Below are 15,635 nucleotides of genomic sequence, written 5' to 3' on the forward strand. Positions count from 1 at the left end.
AGCAGCGGAGGGGCACGGTGAGAGATCCACGCTCTTCACTTCAGCCCTGGAGCCTTGCTACTCCTCAGTGATGTAGGCACATGCTGTGTACCAGCCCTTACCATGTCAGGTAGCCCCTGTCAACACCACGTGTCCCTTTATGCTGCTGCAGATGAACTGACACCGAGGGAGGCCGAGGGCGAGCCTGATGAGGTGGGGGTGGACTACACCCAGCTGACCTTCTTCCCAGCCTTACACGAAAGTCTGCACTCAGAAGACTTCTTGGAACTGTGTCGGGAAAGACAAATTATTTTACAAGAGCTTCTTGATAAAGAAAAGGTAATATACCCCATTGCAATATCCTTTAAGATTTTTAAGTTGCTTGTTAAGATTGTCAGACAGGAGAAAACCAAGCTTTCGTCTCTTACCTGGAAAATGAGATCTCCATTTGCTATGAAAACTTTCAACAAGATAATCAGTGAGAAAAAGGGATAGATTTCTAAATATGCTGGCCCAGAGAAAGGGTGCAAAGGGAAGTCTATACATCCTGCATCAAAATATTTAAAAGGTATACCTCAAGCTAACAAACTGTTCAATGAAAAATACTCTAACTTCCTACTTTGACCTTCGTAACAACCTGAGAGGCAAGTTTCAAGTTGAGAATTCTTGACCTTCTTGCACTTCAGCATCTTGGTCCCCTGTGGCCTGACCACCCTAAGAGGTTCCACACCTTGAGGGGTCTTGGGTGCATGTGTTTGGACACCCCAACCTATATGTCCACACTGAAGCCTAGAAGTAAGCATACTGTGGCACCATTAACCTTCAAAAGGGTGGCCCTGGGGTTGAAGTGTACAGGCACAGGAGGCAGGCTGGGGATGAGGTAGCAGAGAAACCCGAGATCCTGGGTGCCTGGAGCTGGGTTGGTGGAGCCCCGCTCTTCATGTGCGTGTCCTCTTGGCCTGGCTGGGGAGGCCCCAGAGAAGGACCCTCTTCCCCAAGTCTAAGAATGCAATGGAAGACTAAGCACGTGTCTTAGAGTAGAACCGGCCTGAGTTCTAGTCCCAACTTGGCCACATATTAAACCTCATGTCACCTAACCATTGTCAGTCTCAGTTTTGTTATCTTTAATGTGGAGTTCTGGCCACCATCTGATAACATTCTGCTCAGGCTTAAATGGGCCAGTGGAAATACAGGGACTAGCTCAGAGCCGGGCATAGGAGAGGTGCTCATCAAAGGTGAGTTCTTTTCTCTTTCTGGGGGTTGGGTGGTTGAAGGCGTGGTGGACCCCAGAGTCTCTGGGTGAATCAGTCTTTTCCATAGGAATATAAGTGAAGGAGATACCCACAGAGGCACAAGCAGGCTGAGAGTGGCGGGCCACAGGAGACACACAGAGACAAATGCATGAGAGCTGGAGGCTAGTCTGGCCCCAGGGTGAATGAGAGTGGATCTGAACCAAGACCCAGGGACTGAGGGAGAGCCTGGACCTCCAGGAGTAGGTCCCAAGCTCAGAAAACCTGGGAGGGGTGTCAGCAAATGACTGCTGCAGAACTTTCAGCAAATTGCTTTGCTGTTTTCAGATTTGGGTCACAGTTCAAGCAATGTAGTCCTGTAACAATGCTGTCCTTACACCTGCATAACCAAAGCTTCCAGACACAGAGCATATTTCCAGCTCTGCATCACACCTAGCCACGATGCCTCCTCATGCAGGTTTGCCTACCTGCAGTGCCCTGTGCACTTGATCCCTGCAACTGACTCTCTGAACCTGATCTTGACTGCTCCCTGCTCTGAGACCTGGAGAACTGGCCTCTCCCTTGTTACTGTCTGTGTCACCCCCTGCATCACCTCCTGCCTTGCTGTTGGCACACAGATTGACCTCAGTGCTTCACCTGTCTGCCTCTGTCACTATGGATCCTCCATACAGGAGGGAACCCTGGTGCCTGACCACAGGCATGCCTGGAGCAGCCAGTAAGTCAACATTGATGAATGACATGATGAATTCATGTGCCTTTTATTTTGATAATGGAAGTATTATATCTCTACTATGTGAAATTTTTATAAATGGATATTAAAATATATAACACACATGTATACATAAGTGTGTATTCATAATATCCAGTTGCTGAGGACTAACAGCAGGTCACAACAGTTGGGATATATCAATATATTAATATGCTCATATAGATAAATGGATATTTAGTAAATACCTCGTCCATTGAAAAAACAGCTAAGACATCAATGCTTTCTTTCCATAAAAGCTTTTCTTTGCTTTATGCCCTTAAAGGAGCAGCAGTTCTCAACTGGGGTGAACTTTACCCCACAAGGAACCCTTACCAATGTCTGGAGACATTTTTAATTACCATGGCCAGGGCGAGAGGATGCTCCTGGTGTCTAGTGGGCAGAGGCCAGGGCTACTGCCGGGCATTATACATTGTCTACGGTGGCAAGGCTGAGAACTGTGTCAGAAAGAATCCATAGTAAACAGATATCACGCCCCAGCTACACCTGCCTGCTTTCCTGATCATGTGGTGCCTCCATATTGGTTCTTTTCATTGCTTTGATAAGAGAACAATAGCAGTACTTTATATTCACTTTCTATCTTTGCCAGAAGAAATTATCATAAACGTAGTGATTTTAACATAACATACATTTACTATCTCAAAAGTCTGGGCACAACAGGGCTCAGCTGGTTCTCTGCTAGAGCCTCACAGGGCTGCAGCCAAGGCATTTGCATGTCTTTCCGGAGGCTCTGGGAAGGCATCCTTTCCAAGCTCGTTCCAGTGCTGGCAGAATCCATGTTCCCGCTTCTGTAGGTCCGAGCTCCTGTTCCCTGCCTGCTGGTTGCCGGGGTGCATCTGTTTCTCAGGGTGCCCAACTCCCTTGCTCTGTGGCCCTTCCTTCTTTCATTTCCTGCAACGGGTGGTATCCTTCTCACCCTTCATATCCTTATTGCCTCCTCTGCCTCCCACTCCCCCCACATCACCTCTCTGACCAACTCTGCTGCTGCTGCCTAGGGCACAGGGGATGGCACTAACTCACAGATAATCCAGGATCACATCCTTGTTTTAAGGTCAGCTGATTCATAACCTTGATTTTATCTGCAAAATCCCTTCAGAGCAGTGTGGGTGTTGGTTGGGACAGCCTCCTGGGTACTTCTCTGGAATACAGCCTGCCACTTTGGCACCATTCAGGCTGCTGCCCCCCAGGGCGGGTCCTTGGCCTCCCAGGAGAGCCTCTGCAGGTGGCCTGACTCCCTCAGTCATCCAAGGCTGGCCTGAGAGTTTTCACCCTGGCTAGGCTGAAGTTTGTGGTCAGGGACCCGAGCGAGTCCCAGCCCGGTCTCTTGCAGCCCGCAGGTGCCTTTGACACTTGTCCTGTCTCTGGGAGTCTTGTTTTTGTTGACTGTTCACCAGGTGACATTTTCCTCAGGAGTCTTGCTGGGGGAGCGGGAAAGGTCTGAAGCTCCCAGGTGGCTGACTTTCCAGCCTATGAAGCAGGACAGAGCCAGGAAGGTGATCCTCTCCCATCTGCCCCTCCCTGACTTTTGTTTAAGCTTCAGTCTTCCTTGGCCTTCCCGTGGCTCAGTAGGAAGCTGTCAGAAATGCCACACACTGTTTGCTGAGGCAGTGTGGATCCCCAGGATGTGCAGGCAGGAGCATGTGGAACCCAGCGGGCTGTGGGGAGGGGAGAGAGCAGGAGCTGTCCTGCTTCCCACTTAGCACCCGGTGGCCAGTACCTTCAGAAGGGAGGGGCCAACCAGAGGACCTTGTGTGAGTGTCGGCTCCCGGCCCAGAGGACTGGGCAGGGTGACCCTTGCCATTATCTGGGCATCCATCCTTGCCTGAGTTGTCTCTATGCTTTTTATAGGGCTATGCTTGCTGCCTCTGGCTTCTTGGGGAATTGTGGGAAAAGCTGGCTCCCAAGTTGAGTTTCCCCAGGGTCAGTGAAGCCAAACCACCAGGCACACCTGCTCCTGAGGAAAATGTCACCTGGTGGACAGTCATCACCAGGCACAGAGATGCAGGCCTGGAGAGGTGGGGGCAGGGCAGCTTCCCTGATGAGGGGAGGGTAGAGGCTATAGGCAGGGGTGGGGATACAAACCCTGCCCAGTTCTAATTCTCTTGCCCCCACTTACAGACCTAGTGACTGAATGAGTAAGAGAACTATTCCGCAGCCTCCTTTCCATTATCTTTAGAATGGGGTTCTACACCTGGTCTCACTAGTTTGTGGCAAAGATCGATGTGGGGCTGTGTCTCTGTCCAAGACTGCACCCTGTGAGGAGGCAGCTCTCAGCCGCTGGCATCTGCTGTTACTGCTGCAGATGTTGCTGTTCCTTTCATAGTCCCACAGGATTTGTTCTCACTCTCCTAGAAGTAAGAAGGGGTGTTGGAAGAACCCCGGTACCTATGGCATGACCCAAGGGCCCTGTCAAGGGAAGGATGAAGGATCCTGTTAAGATTGAGGCTCCTGTGAGGCAAGGAACTATGTGTCTTGGGGAAATGCTGTGGGGAGTTCTTGGATAGATGGGAAACTCTGGGGGTCTCCATGGGTCTGGTTGTCCCGCTGAGATGGTGGAGGATGAGACAGAGGGTCAGAGTGAAGCCCATGAGAGGCCTGACTAGCTGGAAGGGGGTTCCTGCAGAGTGCCAACACTCAAACCAAATGCAAGGTTTTGGGAGAAAGAGGGAAGTTGCCAGGTTGAGACCTGGACTGATGTGTGGTGAAATCGAGGAGGTCCCTAAACTGAAAGCGCAAGGCAGGGAAGAACATGAGAAAGCAGGCCCCAGGAATTCACATGAATTAGAAAAATCCTCGAACCAGAGAAGCGCCCTTCTGCTCTAGACTAGAGAGCTCTGTGGAGTGGGGTCTTGGCTGTCTGGTGAGACATACGGGGCCTCTCTGTGGCCTGGCACTCCTCCTCCTCCTCACACCTCCACCAGCCAGGTCCACGCAGTCCCATGACCATTCGCTCATGGCTCCCAGCCTGGAGGCCTCCTGGGTGAGCCTGTCCTGGTGCACCCGTCCCCGGCACACTCCCACCCCAGAGCACAGCTGGTGACTCCATGCCCTGGGCCTACCCCAGCCCCCTCTTATTGCCTGACTGATGATTTCTGAGCCTGCCTGTGGTTTCTCTGAAGGCAGGGAGAGACTTAGCTTCCTCCTCATCCCTTCCTTCCCTGACACATTGGGTGAGTGCTTGGGAACAGTCTGCAGACCAGGTGAGCTCAGCCTGATGGGGCAGCAGGAATCAGGAGGTCCTCCACGGGAGCCAACCTGCAGCCAGGCCTGGGTCTGCTCACGTGCCTCAGGACCCAGCTTGAGGGAGGACATGTCCTAGGGGCACCTGGGTCATGGGGGAGCCCACTCTGGGGTAGGGAGGGGCTTGACTGGACTGGAGCAGGCTGCTACATCACCACCACCATGGAGGCAGCAGTCATTTGTGCCCAGGAGGGCAGCTTGGCACAGGGCAAAGTGCATAGGCTGGATTGAGAACCTCATTCTGCTATTTGCTTGTTGTTATTAATATTATTTTAGCAAAATGTCAACAGCTAGATGTCAGAAGCCCTTGCTTTGTGCGATCTTCATGCAGTGTCTCATTCAGCCTCACCATGGCCCTGTGAGGCAGGTGTGTTAGTCCATTTGAGTTGCTATAAAGGAATTCCTGAGATGGGGTAATTTATAATGAAAAGAGGTTTAGTTGGCTCACAGTCCGCAGGCTGTACACAAAACATGGTGCTGGCATCTGCTTCTGGTGAGGCCTCACGAAGATTCCAATAATGGTGGAAGGTAAATGAGAACCAGCGCATCACATAGTGAGAGAGGCAGCAAGAGAGAGAGGGAGGTGGGGCCAGGCTCTTTCAAATAACCAGATCTCAGCTGAACTCTCAGAGAACTCATTCATTACAGCGAGGACAGCACCAAGACATTCATGAGGGATCTGCCTCCATCATTCAAACACCTCCCACTAGCTCACACTTCCAACACTTAAGGCCACATGAGATTTGGAACAAAACATCCAGACCATATCAGGAGGCTTTATTCTTTCCATTATAAAGATGGCAAAAACAGAGCCCAGGGTGGTTATTCATTGGAATTGCTAGGAGTTGACCTCAGATCTCTCTTACTCTCAGTTCATGTGTTTTTGTCCCCTCTCTACTGCTTCCCAGCTTACTGTGTTGAACAAGTTACATAACCTTTCCAGCACCCTATCCCTCAGCAGCCAGCCTATTGGGCTTGGAGTTGTGGCTCCAGGCCCCATGTGCTTTCTCTATAACTGTTCCGGTTAAAGCTGGTGCAGGCAGGCCTTCAGGTCTCTCACCAACATGGCGTCTCTGCCTGGGATGCAACATGCCAAGCAGGTACCTCCCTGCCCTCCTGCATGTGCCTTAGCCCCTGGTCCACTGTGGCCTTATCCCTGGACCACTATGGTTTTGTGTCAAGGACAAGAACTTGAGGCCAAGGAAAGGAGGATGAGTGCACTGATTGTTGACCCATGAACATGTTCAAGCAAATATATAGAAAGTTTGTGCAAGGGATGTGTGTGTGTATGTTACCCTCTACATTCCCCGGGCTGGTACGGTTAGCCTATGTTGAGGCATTTTGTAGCAAGTGTTGGTCTCATAAGCTGGGACTTCCCGTAATTCAGATGTCATTGTGAGACTTTGTGGGCTTTGTGCTTTTTCTAAATTTCTAAGTGAAACATACCCACAATAGGGGCGTGGCAGGACTGTGTGCATGCTCCTACAGCACAGTCCCCACTCCTGCTCCCCCTATCATCTCAGAAGTGCTTGCTTATATGGCCTTTGCTGGACACATGGCACAGGAGACTTTCCAGGGCATGACTGCTTCCCAGGCGTCTGGTAGGCATGCCTCTGGCAGAAGCCTCTGGAGCTGCAGGCACTGTCCTGGCCCTGGGGGATGCTGGTGGTGCCGAGGCTAGGGTGGCAAAAGCTTAACTCATTTCTTTGTGTGAACGTTGGAGTTCTGGTTGCCTCCAGCAATACCTGGGATGGTAATTATTCAATTATTCTGTGCCACCTCTGCATCATTGATTAATGATTCCCAGGACCACAAACACATTTCTCTGCAAACAGCTCTGTTTGACTTGAGGAGTGACTGATTTAATGCATATTAATTATGGGCCCATGTCAGTTACCACGTGGCTGGGGATGTCCCTTGTACAGCTTCCAGAACCAGTCCAACGTCAGTCCTCAAGTGAGGATTTGCTTTTGTTCTTGTTCTTTGATTACATGAAAAATTAAACATCTGATTTTTTTTCTTACAAACTCATAAATATATGAATTTGACCTTGGTAGAAATGATCTATTCGAAGGAAGAGATATTTTCCTCTGGACTGCAGAGAGTGGCATCTTCTATAAGCTCCTCCCAGATATCTTTAGCTGAGGCTGTTTGTAGAAGGTGGGGGTGGGTGTTAACCTTTCTATGCAGTAACTTCCTGTATTCCTGAATCTCCATGACTTTCTGAAATGCAAACAACACATGTCATTCCTACTTAATATTTCTGAGATGCTGGTTAGCATTCTTCATATACAAGGCCATTCCAGAGCTGACCTTATGGTTTCCCTGGACTAACTTCCCTTATCCTTACACATGCACATGAACACACACACAGGTATGCACAGACTCACATGTGCAACCACATGCACATGTACGTGCATGTGTGCATAGTCACATGCACACACACATGCACACATATGCATACACATGTGTGCACGTGCACACATACACATAGACACGCTTCTGACTTTTTAATTATACAAAACTACCTATAATCTCCAAAATGTCCAACTGGTTCAAGACTTTGTGCCTTGGAATGCTTCTCCCATGTTTTTATCTTTGTAACTCCTAACCCCAGCCTTGGAGTCACCTCCTCAGGAACCACTTCTCTGGTGTCACCACTGCCCCTTCTTCCATCTCAGTCTGAGTGAGGCACACTCCTGTGTGTTCCCAGAGCACCTGTGCTTTTCCTCCCACCCTGTGCTGGGAGAGCTCATATCCTGCTCTCTCTCTTTCCTGTTATGTTGTAAACATCTTAAAGGCATGTTTTATTTTCCTTTGTGCCTCCCAGGGTGTGGGGCATATGCTAAACATTTAATATGTACCTGTTAAATAAATGAATGAACAAGTAGATGAGTGAATTATGGGCAATATGCTGACACCAGATGAAACCTTTTTTTTTTCTTAGCCTAGCTGGTGCCCAATAGTCAGTTTCTTAGTGTATGGGCTTCAGATCATCTGCATCAGAATCTTCTGGGTTGCTTATTAAAATTCACATTCTAGGGCCCTACTCTGCACCTGTTGAATTGAAACGTCTGGGGATGTAACCTGGGAATATGAATTTTATCAAGTTGTGCAGGTGATTCTCATACAGACTAACTTTTCAAATAAATGCCCAAATCCATGAGTCCAAGTTTTACAATATTCAGAGCTATCCTGGCTAAAAATATGCTCCAATTTTAATCAGTTGCCAATGAGCAGTCCTTAGTGAACACAGGTTATGGTGAGTATTGTGCTTTGAACAGTCCTTGGGACTTGTAATATGTTTCACATTTCGCTGGTGCAACCAAACAAGAGCAAAAGTATTGCCATTTCCACCTGGTCTCCTCTGAGTCTGCAAAGATGGGAGGTGTGGCTGTCTGCAGGCTCTCTGTGGAAGTGACACATGCAAGCAGCCAGGGGGCATCCCTGCTCCTCATCTCAACCTGAGATGTACTTACATAAAAAGATCCATGCATCATTACATTCCTTTCCATATTTCCCAAATTAATATATATGTGTATATATATAAAACATAAAACAATAAGGAGATGATATATCTCTACACATATATGTATATGTATAAATAGATAGCATCTCCTTATTGTTTTAATATACATTTCTTTGATTATTAGTATGGCTGAATTTTCCATCTAAACACATTTAAGAATGAAAACGTAGATACCAGAACTCATAGGTGGCCAAAAGAATGTAATTTATGTAGCCTTTTGCCTTTTTGATACTTGACTTTTTCTCAGCAACCTGTGTTTTTCTAAAAAATAAGAATACTTATTCCATATGCTAATACTATTAGAATGTATTCAGAACAAGGTTGAGGCAAGCAGAGATGTAGGAAGAGGGCAGATGATAAATGGGAGCAGGGCTAAAGCTTTCATTGCAGCAGACTCACTCACCGTACACACAAAAATAAGGGAATGCATATATTGACAGCTCTGTTACTGGGTACCTTCAGTCACTTCTCTGGACCTCAGTTTTCCTACCTGTAAAATCAGGGTATTTCACTAAGTTGCAGACTGCTAATGATAGAGAAACCTTTAGAGAGCATCCAGTTGACCTTGCCCTTTATAGATGCACCGCTGAGGCCTGACTTTAGAAGAATGTGCTGGTGTGTGCTACCACTGAATGTCCCACTAGATTGTTGTCTCCCTGCTATGGTTTGAATGTCCCCCAAAATTCTTGTGTTGGAAACTTAATTGCCATTGTAACAGTATTAAGAGATGGGGTCTTTAAGAAGTGATTAGGCCATGAGAGCACGACCCCATGAATAGATTAATGCCATTATTGCAGGAATGGGTTCGTTATTATGGGATGGGATCCTGATAAAAAGGATAAGTTTGGCCCCATTTCTCTCTCTGTCTTGCATGCTCACTTCCAGCTTCTGCTCTTCCACCATGGGGTGACCCTCACCAGGTGCCAGTGCCATGCTCTGGGACTTCCTAGCCACCAGAACCAATAGCCAAATAAACATTTCTGTTTATAAATTACCCAGTCTGGGGTATTCTGTTATTGCAGCAGAAAATGAACAAAGATGCCCTCTAACTTTAGCTCCAGCATTTTGTTGATTTCTGGACAACCTGTTTGTCATCATACACAGAGCTAGTTGTGGCTACTTTCTTAGTTATTTTACCCATCAAGAGTGCTAATATATCATTCAGCTGATCTTAAAAAAGCTCTACTTATGAGGCAAAAGTTCTACTCTTTAAAGTGATCAATACAATCATGGCATAAGGGATTTCTTAATCACGAGTAAACTTAGGGATGGAGCCCTCCTAGTGCTAATTTAAGTGGAAAAGCAGGTAATAGTTCACTTGGGTTCATTTTCTAGTTTTTAAAATGCCATTTCTTTTCTAGCAGAATCAATGTTTAAGCTATTAACCCAGGTCTCACCAGACATTTTTCTTGTGGTTTGGCTTATTCTGGTTGATACTTAAGTCTTCCCAAAGGGAAGCACCAGATCATAGGCATCTGCTCTGAGACCCTGGTGCAGGCACCATGGAGGCTGTGGTGGGGGCCTGGTGTCACGGGCAGACGAGAGGATTTGGAGGCACATAGGCCAGGACTGGCACTGCAGAGCCACATCATCTCATCATGTGAACCTGAGGATGGGGTCTCTGAGTCTCATCTGGGAAAAAGTATAACAGGAGAAAAAGTTTAAGCAGCCTGACATAATCTTCCTAATAGTCCTGGTGGGAGTGTAAATTAGTGTCACCTTGCAGGAGGGTAGTCTAGCAATGGCTACCTAAATTTAAAATGCCCACACCCTTGACCTGCAATTCTCCTTATAGAAATTTATGCTTCAGATTTACTTGTGTATTCAAAATGACTCACCTACAAGGATGGTAATTGTAGCATTGCCTGTTATATCAAAACATTTTAAAGCAACCTGGATCAAAAGAGCACTGACTGGTCAAATAAACTGTAGTACATCCATTCAAGGGAATTGTCCGCAACTATTAATAAGAATTAGACAGCTCTATAATAAATGATTTGGAAAATTATCTAAGATGAATTGTTAAGAGAAAAGTCTAGATGCAGAGCAGTAAGCATATAAGTATATTCTTTGTATAAAAAAGAATCTGTATAAACATGCTAATGTATTCATACAATCTCTTTGTATGAATGTATGATAAAGTGGTAATAGTGGTTGCCCCTGGGGAAGACTACTAGAGAACCTGGGAATGCCACACAGTTACTCAAGTCCCAAAGTAGACATTTATCATTTATCCTTAATCCATCCTCCCTCTCCTCCCCTCCCCTCTCCTCCCCTCACCTCCCCCTCCCCCCTTCCTTCTTTCTTCCCTTCCCTTCTTTCCTTCCTTCCTTCCTTCCTTCCTTCCTTCCTTCCTTCCTTCCTTCCTTCCTTCCTTCCTTCCTTCCTTCCTTCCTTCCTTCCTTCCTTCCTTCCTTCCTTCTGTCCTTCTCTTCTCTTTTCTTTTCTTTTTCTTCTTTTTCTTTCCAGTTAGTCCAGTAGCAGCTCCTGTCAATTCTCCATCTTCTTGTTTACATACACCCACTTCCTTCCTTCCGCATTCTGCCATCTATCCCAGACCACTGAAATAGCAACATGACAGGGCACCCTCCTTTCAGTCTTGACCCTTTCTAATGCTATCTCCACCCAGCAGTCAGTGTCATCTTTTAGAAACAAGCTCTCTCGCAACTTTCTGTTGCAATGACAGTAAAACCCAATGGCCATGCTAAGGTACCTAAGACTATCTATGATGGAGATACTCCTACTTTCCAACTTCATCTCAGCCATACTGACCACTTTTCTGTTCTCCAAATCAGCCCTTCCTGCCTCTAGACCCTTAACTGGATGTCCCCGTTCCTTGAAATGGTCTTCTCCAAGCTTTTCCAGAACTTACATGTTTCCATCCTTCAAGTTTCAGGGTCTATGTCCTCGCCAAGAATAGTGTCCAAGAACGGAACAGTGTTCTCGCCAAGTTTCTCCCTGCCTTTGTCATGATCACTCTGGTTTTTCTCTCTCAGCATGTATCACAGGTTGTAATAGTCTGTTGCTTAAAATCCCACTACTGGATTTTAAGCCCTATGAGGGTAGGATCTTGTATATCTTGTCCACCTTATTCCCAAAGCCTGGTTCAGTGCCTGCCATGAAACAGAGGCTGAATCTGTAACTGTTGAATAGATGACCACCTGGATGAATGAATGAAATTGGAAATGAGTCCACTTTGGACCCTGGCCTGGAAGGTGGCTGGAGGGCTAGCTCCCCTGACAAAGTAGATTCGGGATAGACCAAGAAAGCCAGCTACCTGCACCAACCTTGGTTACAGAAACAGAGGCTCTCGGCTGTTTTAGGAAGAACAGCTCAGCCCTGACTTGTCCTGGATCATAGTGATTAATACTTATCTTGGAACAAAACCCTCAGTGAACCTTTGCTTTCTGCCCTTGGCTCTGGCTTTCACTAATCCCATTTGGTGCAAAAGTTGGAGAACTGGTCTTCGGGGTCTGCTCTCCAGGTGTCACCACTGTGGCCTTGTCATTGCTCCCAAAGGTGAGCAGGGAGCTTTGCTTCAGTCCCAGGCTGTGTCACTTAGTAGGTAGCTGATCTTTAGTGAGAGTCTTATCTCCTGGAACCTCTTTTGTATTTTTTCTCCCAAGCATATCTATTCTGCTTTTGTATAACTGAAATTAGCACAAAATTACCATGAGAAAATGCTGGCCTTGGCCTTATTCTTGGTCCCTTTAGGCTCTCATGTTCTAGAATTTATTGATTCACTAACTTGTTCTTTTAGGGTTTACTATGTAAGGACCCACTTGGTCTTTACTACATGCAGAACTCTGGGTCATACCAAGACATTATCACAGGTCAGGTTCTGCATGGAGAAAGTTGATTGGGAATGAGGATTGCAAGACTGGGCCGATGGAGAAGTACAACCACAATGTAGTCTCAGCAAAGACTTCAGCTGATTCCAGAGCAGCTATAGGTTTGGGATGGTTGTTTAGAGTTTTCTTGAATTGAGCCAGAGGGGCTAAGCCTTCCTACTCTACATTGTCCAGTTGTTGGGTACAGACTGCCCCTGGGAAGAGGATGTGACCTTGGGCCAGGGGCTGTATTCAGCTAAGGCAACTCTGGAGAACTGCCAACATTTCCAGTAACAGGGGAAATGCTCACCTCAGTCCAAGAGGAGGGATCTGGGCAGATCGCTGTGCATCTTCTGCACATGTTTCCTTGGCCTTGCAGAGATGGCAGTACCTGTCTTGCACTTGTGGTTCTAGGCACATTTGAGTTCTAGTCCTGGCTCAACCATGTACCAGCTGGTCCCTGGACAAGCTCCGTCTCCTCTGTAACTGAGGGATGTCTTGTACCTGGTGAACTTTCCTCACGGTTAACTGTGGGATGCTTTGCATGTTTGTAGAGGGCCTTAAAGTGAGAGAAAGGACTTCGATGTGCTGAATATAGCAGTAAACACTCACCCACACAGCTTGGTGGGAGCAGGGGTGGGCTTGGGTAGAATAAACACCAGCCTAGGTGGGATGTGGTACTGCCACGTAGGCTGTGAAGAGTAGTACAGCTCTGGGGCAGCAGGACTGCCATTCATACAAGGCACTGCTCTCACCTCCAAGTGCCCTGTGGGTGGCTGGTCACTGCCCTCCTGTTTCCGCCAAGAATCATGGGCATGCTTCCTGTGCACCACCTGACTCTGGCACTCTCTCCTTCCAGGTGACGCAGAAGTTCTCCCTGGTGATTGTGCAGGGCCACCTGGTGTCAGAAGGGGTCCTGCTCTTTGGCCACCAACACTTCTACATCTGCGAGAACTTCACACTGTCTCCCACGGGTGATGTCTATTGTACCCGTCACTGCTTATCCAAGTGAGTTATCCACTTCTCCCAGCAGATTCTTCCCTGAGCCCCATTCATCCTTACCAGCCTGCCCTACTCTTCCCCTTCTCACCTTGTTCTTACAGTGGGCTTAGGTTTGGGCCTAAAACTGAGCCATGAGATAAAATAGAAGAACCTGCAGGCATAGGCCATCTGTGGCCACGGTTCCCCTAAGCAGTGATCAGGACTGGGTACCAATGTGGCAGCTCCTCAGGTCTCCCCTAATGTGGAATGTCAGGACTCAGGGATCAGTCCTTCAGTTATTTGCGTGGCTGAATTCAGTCACGCATCAACTTACTCACTCAACAACATGTTGGTTGCTCATTCTGCATAAGAAAACAGGCACCGCCCCTCTCTTCCGAGGGACTTAATGCAATCGGCAGCATGCACAGTGTCTTTTGGAAACTGTTGGCCGCGCACTATGATCCTGGGACAAAATGTGTGTTATGAGAGGGCTCTTCAGGGTTCAGGATTGGAGGGATGGCCTGGGACTGGAGTGGTGGGGAAGAGCTACCTGAGGAAGGGACCAAGATCTGAGTCTTGCAGAATGGGTGAGACTTGGGAAGAAACTTGAAGTCATTTTTACACCAACAAATACCAGAAGCCTTTGGCAGGAAATGCCGAGTTCTTTAGGATCTAGTGCAATTGGTCTATTTGGGTACGGTCAGCCCTTATTGTGCAATTCTCCTGTGTTTATGAAGTAAGGCCATTCAAAAATCAAATTGACTGAACTTTTGCCAAAAGTCCAATTGTCAAGTGTATGTTTTCACTTGATCACTGTCTTCGAAGATATTTGGATGAAGATTTCTTCGTGCAGTGATAGGCCTTGCCTTTTCCAGATGACCCAGTTTCAGATAATGACAAGATGACCTCTTAGCCCAGTGGCTCTCAAACTAGCTGACACCAGCATCACCTGGAGGGCTTGTTAGCACACAGATCCCTGAGTCCTGCCCCACCCTAGTTTCTAATTCAGAAGGTCTGGGGCAAGGCCTGAGGCTTAATAAGTTCCTAGCTGATGCTGATTCTATCGCTGGTCTGGGACCACACTTTGAGAGCCACTGTTTTAGGCTACTGACAGAGGAGTCCAAGTCTTATCTGCCAATAACCAAGAACTTTAACTTCCAATTGTCCTATCACTTCCAGCCTATGTCGGGAAGCAAGAGTTGAAGGAGTGCGGAAGAGTAGATGTCAGCCCACCTTGGTTGATTTAGATCAAACTGCTCTAAAATGCTTGGCATTTTTCTGTCTGCTAATTTCCATATTTTATTCATACCAAATGTTCACCGATTGCTGTGAGTCTTCTGTGCTTCTCCAAGGCAGGAGAAGCATAATTAATACTTGGCATCCTCATCCCATCTTATTGCTCATGTTTTATTGATACTGATCAATATGGACAATAGGCCTGCAGCCGTGCCTCTCTGAGAGCTGATGAAAGCTTTCTACTCTATCCGTATGCCCGGCGTGCCCCTGTGATGACTCACATAATCCACTGCTATGCTCTTCACCTCTGGTTTACATAGACTTAGTGTTAGATAAGATCTTATTGATTAGGTAAATTGTGTTTATGAGGTGCATCTAATCATGATCAAATTCACTATATCTGCACTTTTAACAGAAACCCAGTGGTCAGATTTTATGTACTCACTTGATTTGCAATGACGGACAAGGGAGACTTCTCATGTCTGAAAATGTACTTTTCTAGAATGCAAGCAGGAGTAGAGTGAGAACAAATCACTACCCTGGAATTACACTGGGGAAGTGCCCAGGTAGTTTAAGTCACCATACCTCAAGGAAGCATTTGTTATTCAGACAGTGCTTTCTCTCCGGGGTCTTGTCTACTGCCCTAAGAAACTACTAGCACTCCTGGAGATGCAGTTCTGAGACAGACTATTAGATCATGCCAGATCAATGGGGATTAAGTCTTATTTTGACCATGGAGATTAAAGAAGATACATAAATAAGCTTGGTAAAAATAAAGCTAAGTGCAATGTTTCTGTAAAAGACTGCTATGAAATGGAGTCAGT

At 47.0% G+C, this 15,635-nt stretch overlaps 1 protein-coding gene across 14 annotated transcripts in view; it reads left to right on the forward strand.

The window, feature by feature from the left end:
- LOC105486657 (WDFY family member 4) overlaps positions 1–15,635 on the forward strand; it is a 295,688-nt gene that overhangs the window by 189,835 nt on the left and 90,218 nt on the right. For all 14 annotated transcript variants that reach the window (XM_071069968.1, XM_011749639.3, XM_011749635.3 and 11 more), the window contains 2 exons: positions 152–318; positions 13,454–13,602. In XM_071069968.1, coding sequence (XP_070926069.1) covers positions 152–318; positions 13,454–13,602 — 316 coding nt within the window. The remainder of the gene's footprint in view (positions 1–151; positions 319–13,453; positions 13,603–15,635) is intronic.

The sequence above is a fragment of the Macaca nemestrina genome, chromosome 9, assembly GCF_043159975.1.
Source record: "Macaca nemestrina isolate mMacNem1 chromosome 9, mMacNem.hap1, whole genome shotgun sequence".
Lineage (NCBI taxonomy): Eukaryota > Metazoa > Chordata > Mammalia > Primates > Cercopithecidae > Macaca > Macaca nemestrina.